This window comes from Piliocolobus tephrosceles, chromosome 2 (assembly GCF_002776525.5).
Source record: "Piliocolobus tephrosceles isolate RC106 chromosome 2, ASM277652v3, whole genome shotgun sequence".
Lineage (NCBI taxonomy): Eukaryota > Metazoa > Chordata > Mammalia > Primates > Cercopithecidae > Piliocolobus > Piliocolobus tephrosceles.
The window spans coordinates 28,652,592-28,664,177 of record NC_045435.1 but is presented as its reverse complement, the minus strand read 5'-3'; the positions used below and the strand labels follow the sequence as shown (position 1 = coordinate 28,664,177).

General features: G+C 37.7%; 1 protein-coding gene across 3 annotated transcripts in view; it reads left to right on the top strand.

The window, feature by feature from the left end:
• Window positions 1-1,576: 1,576 nt before the first annotated feature.
• Window positions 1,577-11,586, top strand: part of BTLA (B and T lymphocyte associated) — a 35,423-nt gene continuing 25,413 nt past the window's right edge. For 2 of the 3 annotated variants that reach the window (XM_031935131.1, XM_023213132.1), the window contains exons 1-2: window positions 1,577-1,718; window positions 1,815-2,014. In XM_031935131.1, the coding sequence (XP_031790991.1) occupies window positions 1,927-2,014 (88 nt within the window). In that variant the 5' untranslated portion in view covers window positions 1,577-1,718; window positions 1,815-1,926. The other variant, XM_023213123.2, reaches the window with a different exon arrangement.

The window sequence follows — 11,586 nt, the reverse complement described above, 5'->3', positions numbered from 1 at the left end:
TTAAGGCAAGATTGATTTGTTACTAAGAGAATAATTACTGAGTCTGGCTTCTTTCAATTTTTTTTTCTTTTTGTCTTTACTAGAACAAAGACAGGAGTGAGATTCTGAGGCAGGGTTTTATCTACAGTGGAACACCCAGGACTCTACCTGTGGAAGGATAAAGAGCTAGGCATGCTAATAAAAGCAAGAAAATATATACATCTTTTAAAAATACATTAGATGCTACATAAGATTTTTTCTAAATTTTCTCTAATTAGCATGAACTTTTTTGTATGAAAAATACTTGAAATAGTGACATAACAGTTTTAAGCTGAGATAAAGTTAATATGTTCTCTCTCTGATGTGGGCTTATGTCACCCACAAGCCATAAGGTTATGGCTTTTGACCTCCGGGACATTTTAAAGGGACAATGAGCCTTGCTTCAGCTGCCTCAAGAAGCTTTTACTCTACTCTGAACACAGGAAAAGGAAGGAGATGTGTAAATACTGCATAAATATTTCCCAGGATGTTTATTTAATAACAGAAATTCCAAAAGGCTGTGTGTAGCCTCTCTGTATTATACTATATTATAGGACCAACACTAAAGGTGGACGTAAGGATGTTGTAATGCTGGTTGAATGAGTTCTTTAAAATCAGCAATAACAACTCATTCATCATTCATCTCCAAACATAGCACATTGTCTATTTGAATCAATAAATACGTAATAACTGTTTTTTTAAATTTTAATTTACCCTTGGCAACTCAGTCGGGAGCTTTGAATCAAGTATTGCCCATCAGCTTCCCGTGTCTCGCCAAAATGGCCAGCAATCTATACAGTTTCCTTGCTCTTAAAACTTTCCTTGTACTTAAAAACATTGAAGTTTGGCCTTGGAAGAAAGTCATCAGCCTCTGAGAAAAAACTTATATAATCGATTTCTGTCAGTGATCACAAATGCACAAATCTAGATCTCTTATTTGGAGTCTCGAATGGCAGGTGAATTTGATTAGCTCCTATGACTAAGCTAAGCTAATTATTACAAGTGATTGTGGAGAAAACAGTCCTATGGTGGCCTGTGCTATCTGATCTTGAACTTTTCCATTTCTTTCTTTACTGTTTCTATTCTACTTCATCAAGACAACTGCATGAAGAATGTTTAAAATGGAAATTTCCTTTAATTGATATTCAAGATCTCCTTTAGATTAAAACTTTATTATCTAGAGAGAACATGTAGCCAATATTAATGATGATCTTGTTCCATTGATATGTATCCACAGATTAAAGACGGCTGTTCTTCCTTCTTCTGTTGAGGAAGTGCTTCCTGTCACTCATTTTCTCCATAACCTCAGATAAATCTTCACTGGTTTAATGACAATAAGCAGTCTCATCTTACTGTGACACGTACAGGAAAAAAAAAAGAAACCTAAAATCTTTTACATAAAAGAAGTTTCATAATCACAAACTATCACAAAAGGGAAAATGTATATTTACCATTGATAGTTTTACCATAAATTTCCTGACCTTAATTTGATTAAAATCTCAACTTAAAGTCTGTGACAATATAGATTTCTTTAAAGTTTAATTGCTCATTTCACTGAACTCAACAGTGCAGGAAAAACCTCAAGCTGGGGCAAAACTGTGGTAGAGCGGAAGGAGAAGTTAAGGACTGAGCTGCTTTGCAGATCAGAGTGTTTGAAAGTGAACAGCCAACCTGACAAGAAGCAAAAACCACAGGACAGAGTACCACATCATCTTTCTGTTCACTTTGTTTCACAAAATCATCCAGGTTCTTCCTACTCTCCTCTCTTACCACCTCTCTCTTCTTTTTTTTTTTAGTTATTTCACAGATGCCACTGGGGTAGATAAACTGACCCAACTCTGCAGCACTCAGAAGACAAAGCAAAGCCTTCTACTTGAGCAGTTTTTCCATCCCTGATATGTGCAGGAAATGAAGACATTGCCTGCCATGCTTGGAAGTGGGCAATTATTTTGGGTCATCTTCCTAATCCCATATCTGGACATCCGGAACATCCATGGTAAGGCACCTGCTTAAGTTATTTCCGGTTTTATTTCTCAGGGGGTCTTCGAGGCAACATTTTCCCTTGCTGAACTTAGTACAGTGTAATGTTTATAGTAAGTGGGTAATCGTAGATGAAACCAAGCACTTACATTTGCTTACCGAAGACATCGTAGAGCATAAATCAAATTAGAACATAGTTTTCATTTATCTAAATCATAGGCATTTCATCCACAGCTTGGCTGACTTTCTTAAAAAACAGGTTGATGGCAAGAAAAGAGAACTGAGTAGATGTTATAAATAGTTAAGTATGAATCTATCACTACTTTTTGCAAAAATGCTCTGGCTGCCATACTGATGATGAATAGATAACTCGTTCTTTCCAAACTGAGTACAGTAGAGTGTTGCAGTGCTCAGTTGGGTAGGAGAGTTGTTGGATAATTGGGGTTATACATATCTTCATGGTTACTCTCAAATAATACTGTCTCTAAATAAAATCTCTATACTTGCTTTGTTGGGGTGTATGCCATGAGAATACCAGTTGAGAAAATGCTACAAAATATAGGAGCAGAACCTTTCGTTATTGCTTCTGTTTTGTTGAAAGGGAATGGTTCCTACTTGGTTGTTGTCAACTGAACACAGAAAATAAGTTGGATTCTGCAAAGATGACATTTAGCCACCCCTGCAAAGACTTTACACAGGCTAAAAAAAAAAAAAAAGGCAATTTCTTCTTTGTTGTAAAGTCGCTTGCTACCTTATATTGACACAGGAACCCACGTATTATCAAGAGGAAAAGCCTATGAGTGGCTCATCAGAAGCTTCTGATTTTTCAGGTTTTATTTTTTTACTTTTTTTGAGACAGAGTTTTGCTCTCGTCACCCAGGTTGGAGTGCAATGGCGTGATCTCGGCTCACTGTAGCTTCTGCCTCCTGGGTTCAATCAATTCTTCTGCTTCCCGGATTCAATTGATTCTCCTGCCTCAGCCTCTCGAGTAGCTGGGATTACAGGCATCTGCCACCATGCCCAGCTAATTTTTGTATTTTTAGTAGAGATGTTGGATAATTGGGATTATCCAACATCTGTCCTACCCAGCTGAGCACTGCAAAACTCTACTGCACTCAGTTTGGAAAGAATGAGCTAGCTATTCATCATCAGTGTGGCAGCCAGAGCATTTTCACAAGAAGTAGTGATAGATTTGTACTTAACTATTTATAACATCTACTCAGTTCTCTTTTCTTGCCATCAACCTGTTTTTTAAGAAAGTCAGCCAAGCTATGGATACAACGCATGTTGGGCAGGCTGGTCTGGAACTCCTGACCTCAAGTGATCCACCTGCCTCCGACTCCGAAAGTGCTGGAATTACAGGCATGAGCCACCATGCCCGGCGATTTTTCAGGTTTTAAATATTCTGTCTTATTATTCCCTACAAGCACATTTTTATCAGTTTGGCTACTGCAATTTTAAATTAGAAAATCTGACCACTGAGGTTCTATGGAAAGTCCATCTATAATTTTAAACTGTGTAGTTTGGAATTTGTCTCTATGATGCCAGGATGCCATACAGCCAAGTACGAAGTGAAAAAGTCCTTAGTTACTTAAGCATCTTTATGTTTGTAAGTATCTAGTATTAAGTCGACTAGGTGCTTAGATGGTTGACAATTTCCCACCTTCCATCAGATGCCTACAGTCACATAGCCACAACCGGAGTCAAATATTATTAAATAGAATTCTTCCCCATTTGAAGGACACATAAACTACTCTATGAAATTAAGAACACTGAGTTTCAGTGCTAAACCACATTGATGGTGGGATATGACATTTATTTCTCCTAATGTGCAACCTAGCGTTTGCAAAAGTGAACTTGGGTGTTAGAACTGGGTTAATTTACTGGCTCCGCCATATGGCATTGATTAAGTCTCTTATCTTTAGTTTCCTCACTTGTACAATGGAGATAATAATCATACCTAAATTATGGGGCTGCTGGGAAGACTGACTGTAAATGCAATAATATGGGTAAAGTGCCTAGCATAGTAAGTGCACATATTTAAAACTCAAAAAATGTTAGTGGTATTTTTCCTAAATTATTTTCACCAAGCAACTTCCATGTAATTAAATGAGAATTATGTTTTAACATTATTATTTAAAATAGTTGAGTTTTTAAAGTTAAAAACAAAATAAATAACTACAATATGTTTTGCAATATATTTAGCCCAAAATATAGTAAATCAAATTATTCAGAAAATGTAATACTGCTGGGAGCCATGGCTCTAGCCTGTAGTCCCAGCACTTTGGGAAGCCAAGATGGGCAGATCACCTGAGGTCATGAGTTTAAGACCAGACTGGTCAACATGGTGAAACCCTGTCTCTACTGAAAATACAAACATTAGCTGGGCATGGTGGGAGGTGCCTGTAGTCCCAGCTGCTCAGGAGGCCGAGACAGGAAAATAGCTTGAACCCAGGAGGTGGAGGTTGCAGTCAGCTGAGATCACACCACTGCACTCAAACAAAAAAGGGAAAGACTTGAGTGAAGTGCTGGTCAGATATATACCAGTTGATATAATTGCAGCATCAGTTTATTAAATTAAAGCTATAGGTTAAGAGAAGGAACATTTGGTGCAATTTGTTCTCCCAGGCAGAGCTGGCGGCTCCATTTCTTAAAACCACATTAACTACCTTATATCTTGGGGATTTCCCGTGATTTACTTAATTGCCGAGTTCTTTACAGTAACACATTTTTGAAGTGTTTCAAGATAGCCTTTGAAGATTTTTCCCCCTACTTCAAAGCCATGTGAGATCCGTGTCCTTGTTCCTAGGAGTGAGGCTGCGTCTATAATAAGGCTGGAAAAAATGTAATGTTCTCTACAAGCTTCCTGTTTAAGATCCTTATTTATTACAAAAGTATGCTTGCTTAGTTTTTGTGTTTCTCCAAAAAATTAGAGAAACTTGCCCCTCAGTGTGTGGCATACAATTTCTGTCCTGATAGAAGTAATAAAAATGTCAACACCTTCCCTTCATGGGCAGATCATGTTGGTAAGAACTAGACTTCAAACGCAAATGTCTCTGTCCATTGTCTGCCCTATCGTCTTGGACAATTTGTCTGAGGCGGCCCTAGACCCTAGTTCAGTTGAGGATCAACCAAGGATTCCACCTTTAGTCAGGCAGGAACACTGCAGTTAATGTCTGGGTATTGCCTAGCACAGTATAGGATCCAGAATAAAGGCAACTGGAGCTCTTTGATTGATTACTGGTTATTGTGATTTTTTGAAAAAGCAATCCTAGTCTGGTTCAGTAAGGGAAGGACACCTGTATTCTGGCTCTTTCAAGAATACAGTGGTTAGGGCTATGTCTCCATTTTGATCTGGTTTGTGTCATATTTACCCTTTATTATGATGGTCCAGTATGGTTTATGGACCAGCTTTTAAACACCATATTCCACATCCCACACAGATTGTTTTGCTCTACCACAAACTGGCCATATCTTTGGGTCAAAAAAAATCATTCCTTGAAGTTCAGGTTTTGTAGCACAGTATCTTTATAAGGCATATTTCTATGACTTCAGCTATTTGTTCCTACTGAAATGTACATATGGAGGAATGCTAGAGATAGAGCTCTGTCTTCTGCCAAGTGCCTATGTATTATTACAATAATACCTGCCACATAGTAAATAAACGTTTAGGAATGCATTCTGTGGTTACAGGACTTCTTGAATTAAAGCATGAAAAGATTAACCTTGTGCTGATTGCAACCTTGAATATACTTTCCTATCACAGAGAATTTTTCAATTTCTTGCTTCCTCTGTCCTACTACCAAAGTTTCCTCTATTGTAAAGTTGAGGTCAAAGCTATTTATCTTGCCTCTTTGGGACTTTCCTACTTAATTTCCATTATTTGTGAGTTTCAACTTTATGCAGAGTCCAGAATTGTTGAAAGAAAAATATTTACAGGCATTTGTAATCAGGTCCAAAAAATAATCATTTTCTTTGTTCCTTGGAGAAGCTGTGTGGTATAGTGGCTAAGATCAGGGACTCTAGAGCCAGACTGCCTGGATTAGTATCCTATGTCTGCCATTTAATGGTTTTGTGACTATAAAATCTCTGGTTTTCAGTTTCCTCATCTAAAAAAATGGGAGAATAATCTTATAAGGTCGTTGTGACTATTAAGTGAATTAATTCTGTAAAATACTTAGAATAGTGCATGGTATGCCATTAAGTGCTGTGTGTTATTTAGCTAATATTTTTTATTTTAGTCCAACATTTCATTAACTCAATAGTCCTGTTAAAGTAACACTGGGTGACAATTGGGAATCAACCACAAATAAAATTTTGGAGTTGACAAAAGTCTTCTATAAATTACTCTTGATATTATTATCTACTCTTTTTTTTTCTTTATTTCTTCTAAAAAAGGAAAACAGTATACATGTGCAGATCATGCAGGTTTGTTACATAGGTATATGTGTGCCATGGGGGTTTGCTTAACCTATTGACCCATCCTCTAAGTTCCCTCTCCTCTCCCCACATCCCCCATTAGGCTCTGGTTTGTGTTATTCCCCTCTCTGTGTCCATATATTCTCATTGTTCAACTCCCACTTATAAGTGAGAACATACAGTGTTTGGTTTTCTGTTTCTGTGTTAGTTTGCTGAGGATGATGGCTTCCAGCTCCATCCATGTCCCTGCAAAGGGCACGATCTCATTCCTTTTTATGGCTGCATAGTATTCCATAGTGTATATGTACCACATTTTCTTTTTCCAGTCTATCATTGATGGGCATTTGGGTTGGTTCCATGTCTTTGCTATTGTAAATAGTGCTGCAATAAACATACATGTGCATGTGTCTTTATAGTTGCATGATTTATATTCCTTTGGGCATATACCCAGTAATGGGATTGCTGGATCAAATGGTATTTCTGGTTCTAGATCGAGGAATCACCACACTGTCTTCCACAATGGTTGAACTAATTTACACTCCCACCAACAGTGTAAAAGCATTCCTATTTCTCCACAGCCTTGCCAGCATCTATTGTTTCCTGACTTTTTAATAATCGCGATTCTGACTGGTGTGAGATGTTATCTCCTTGTGGTTTTGGTTTGCATTTCTCTGATGATTAGTGATGTTGAAATTTATTCTTATGTTTGTTGGCTGCATAAATGTCTTCTTTTGAGAAGTGTCTGTTTAGGTCTGGCGTGGTGGCTCATGCCTGTAATCCCAGCACTTTGGGAGGCTGAGGAGGGTGGGTCACTTGAGGTCAGGATTTCAAGACCAGTCTGGCCAACATGGTGAAACGCTGTCTCTACTAAAAATACAAAAATTAGCTGGCCATGGTGGAATATGCTTGTAAGACCAGCTACTTGGGTGACTAAGGCAGAATTGCTTGAACCCAGGAGACAGAAGTTGCAGTGAGTCAGGTTGCACCACTGCACTCCAGCTGGGTGACAGAGTGAGACTCTGTCTCCAAAAAAAAGAGAGAGAAGTGTCTGTTCATATCCTTTGCCCACTTTTTGATGGTTGTTTGTTTTTTTCTTGTATATTTATTTAAGTTCCTTGTAAATTCTGGATATTAGGCCTTTTTCAGACGGGTAGATTGCAAAAATTTTCTCCCATCCTGTAGGTTGCCTTTTTGCTCTGATGATAGTTTCTTTTGCTGTGCAGAAGTTCTTCAGTTTGCTGCAATTGCTTTTGGCATTTTTGTCATGAAGACTTTGTGACAAAAATGCCAAAAGCATTATCTACTCTTGTCCTTAGTCACCAAGAAATGCTAATAGTGTTTGAGAATCATGCAGCTTGAGTTGTATTGTGTCAATGAATTGTATCATATGTGATTTCTTTCACTTTTCTAATATTTTCCATTCTCTTACCTCAAAATAAGCTCAATATTTTGTACCTTTCTGGTATACTCTCGTGGTTATGGACCTGATTTACATGTTTATCTCAATGGAAGAAGTGGCTTGTGTGCATGTGTCTGTGTGTATGCATGCAGAGGTGTCATTTTTAGTGTGCTTAGAATCTAAACATATACAATTTGAGATTCACTTAGAACAGAGTCCAGAAGAGTGTTAGATCAGTCCCAGGAAAACATCAAGTTTAGCTGGCAGAGCTCTTTAGTTTCTCTTTGCTGCCTTCTTGATAACCATGTTCATCTTATAAGTACAACCTGGAACTCACACACATCACAAATGGCCTATTATCCAATAAGTTGGCTACAAGGGAGGCTGGGGCATTGAGATTTTTATCTGCGGGGTTATGGCCCCACTTCATTTTCGTCTATAATATTAGAAGATGAGAATTAATACTGGAAGACATTTAGCAGATTCTGTCCACATAAGTATTGTTTACTATTTTCAAGGGCTTTGAAAATGCCAATGAATCTCAGTGTGATGTCTGTGGCAGAATGTATTAGAGATATGAGGAAGTATCTGGGAAGAAAGTAGAGATTGACTTTCCCTTTCCAATCACAATACATAAGCCAACTTAATCTGAACATCACAGGTAACCATCCTTCCACTGAAGTCAATATTTGGAAATACTCATGTTGGTTTCTGATCAAATGCCAGAGGTGCTCACTGATGCTACTGTCAACAGCTTCTCAGGTATGCTCTCTGCATTTGCTGCCCTGTGTTTCTTCCTCAAGTCCCTGTGACCAAGGTGGAAAACTTAGCCTCTCTGAAGGACAGGGCCTGTGTGTAACAGGCAATCAAAGTCTCTCTGGACCAGAGCTATTCTCTACATAGTCAACATAAATCATTGTTCTTTAGGACTCATTAAGTTGACTAAAAGCTTTTACTATTCAAGAGCAATAATTACATGTTGACCAACTAAAACCACCAGAAACTCATCCTTGTTACTCAGAGTATATAGGGCTCTAAGGGGTGCAATGCATGTGAATCTTCTGGCCTACAGAAGCAAAGTCAGTGACCAATAGGGTAGAACTGCAAGGGGACATTTGTGACTCGGCAGAGATGTAATGAAGAAATCCTGAAAGCAAGCTTAGAAAATTATCAAAGGACAAAGTTTTTTTCAATTTTCTAATTTTGATCAAGGCAAGCCTTGCTGGTTAATATATTTCTGTAGAATTTCCTCTCTCACATAAAAGAAGATCATGCTTATATTGGATGTGCTGCCTTTCTTCTCTCTATAATCTATATTTTTTTGCCTGGTGTATATACCAGTTATTATGCACCACTGCTGATCCCTAGAATGGTTGTTAGGAGTAATTTTTCACAGCACAGCCTTCTGTGTTTCCATCTTGTCTTTACCACTCAGGCTTTACACCTGTGGACAATGACTCAACTTCTGTGTGACTTCCCTAAATTCATCCTATCAGAAAACAATAATATCTGGTACTTATTCTTGTTGTTAGGTGCCAAGCATAGTGCTAAGAATATTTCCTATATGTTCTCATTTACTTTCACAACAATCCTGCTGGATAAGAGCTTGTGCTTTGGAGTTAGCCAGGCCTGGGTTAAAGTCCTAGTCTTCACTCTTCCTCCCATCAGTTAGTGACCTTGGGCAAGTGGTTTATATTCTCTAATACCCAGTTTCCTCAACTTAAATATAAAGGCCATAATAGTAATTCCCTCATAAAATCATTGTGAGGGTCAAATGAAACAATATATGTTTGGTATCTAAAAGTGCCTACTTCATAATAAGAACTTTGAAAATACTAGTCATATGCTTTTTTTCCTCCTGTTAAGATAGATCTAGGTTGGGTCTATAGCGCATAGATAATGTGAGGTGGAGTGTACTTGTGGGCAAGTGGCAAAGAATGTGTAGCAGTGATTCTAGAGGTGATCTCCTAAATGTAACTTAAACTTTCCATTGGACATCTGACCTCATGACCTCTAAAGATCTCTTCTTGTTCTACTCTTAAATATCTCAAAGAGAGGAAATGACACGGGGACTTTGTAAGCTTTGCTAGATGCCGGAAAAAGCAATGACAAATACTAAAATGACTGATTTTAGACAAAACAAGTTTAGAATTATTTCAAACATGAGAAAATCAAGAGATATATGGCTTAAAGTCTTCGGTTGCTCAATACAACTGCATTGAAGAGATCAATCTTCAAATTTACTTTCCAAATAGTCATACTACACTAACAATGAGGTATTCCCACTGTAGAAGAAATTATTTTAAAGTGTGCTAATACCATATGAAAGTACACTTAAAGAAACATTTCATATATGAATATAAGAGATATATTTTTGTAAGAAGGGGATTTTAAAGAGGAAATAATAATAAAAGATGATTGTGAAAATGCCCTCAATTTTCTTGTTTCATGGTTCTTTGTTTTTGTTTTTTTTAAATAATGGGCATAAATGTAGACTTAGGCCCTGTGTATTCTTGGCATTAATACTTTCCAGTTCCATTTTTGTGAAGGAAATTTTTGACATTGTGTGTGTGTGTGTGTGTGTGTGTGTGTGTGTTTACACAGCGAGAAAATGGCTCTTCTTGTCTAAAGACCAATATCAGGTAATATCCACAGAGAATAAGTTAAATCTACTGTTACATACTACATCCTTGTCCGTGATCTGTATTGTCTGTGATCTGTATCTTTAGTGTTGTTTTTCAGGTGAGACGTATGTAAATATACTTTCATTTTACACAAGGGACTGAGGGTCAGTCAGTTTTCACCGGACTCGTGAGAACAATCACAGGGTTTTCCTTAAAGTAACAATAGTCACTTTTACAATAGAAGCTCTGATTTTAACATATGTATGTGTGCATCACACTTATTTAATTTTCTCCAGGTATTCCTAGTACTTCTGAGAATATGTGACTTATGGAGTGGGTTTATTTACCATAGAGTTAAAGTAATACCTTTAATAGACATTACATAATACATTAAATGAATACTTTCTATATGAGGTGGAACTCCCCCACCCTAGCCTCATGTCACCACATTTCTGATTTTGTGAGTGTATGTCAGCTAGTTTATGATGGGAAAGTGTGCTATCTGGGTTTTCTGATGTCGTGCATGTGATTTCCCAAGGTGCGCAAGTCAATGTCCTCCCAAGATCTTTGAAGTATGGTTCCATGGCTGCTATTGTTGTGTGTGGATTTGCCCCGACTGTGTGCAAATCACTGCCTTATGGGATCCCTAAACTCTAATTTCAAGGGAAGATTTGCGAGACAGATTATTTCCCTTCCCTGGTGGCCATCATCTCTTCCCTCCTCTCTGCCATTCCAGCCTTCTAAAGTAAGGCGGAACATACCATCTGGAGGCCTTTTTGCTGCTGAGTGTAAAGACTTCTTTCCTTCTGTAGCCTCCCCAGCATGTATCTGAAGTTTTGGTTTGTTGTTTGTCTATGATAGTATCTCCTGATAGACGCTAAAATCCTGGTTGACGTCACAGAAAACTGTTGGTTTATTATACCTTTAGTAATCATTTTAGTTTCTCAAAAAATCATTTGTTTGATTTCTGTGTTAAACTCTGACACTTTCTTAGCTCAAGTTAGGGCAATCTGCATTCATTACAGTAATTCATTTCTTTCAATGGTTGTAACCCCTCTGAAGTTTCCATAAGTTTGTAAGAATTTTTCAATGGAGACATAGTGAAACTCAGGGGAGATTTTCTTCATGATAATGGTTATAATCAAA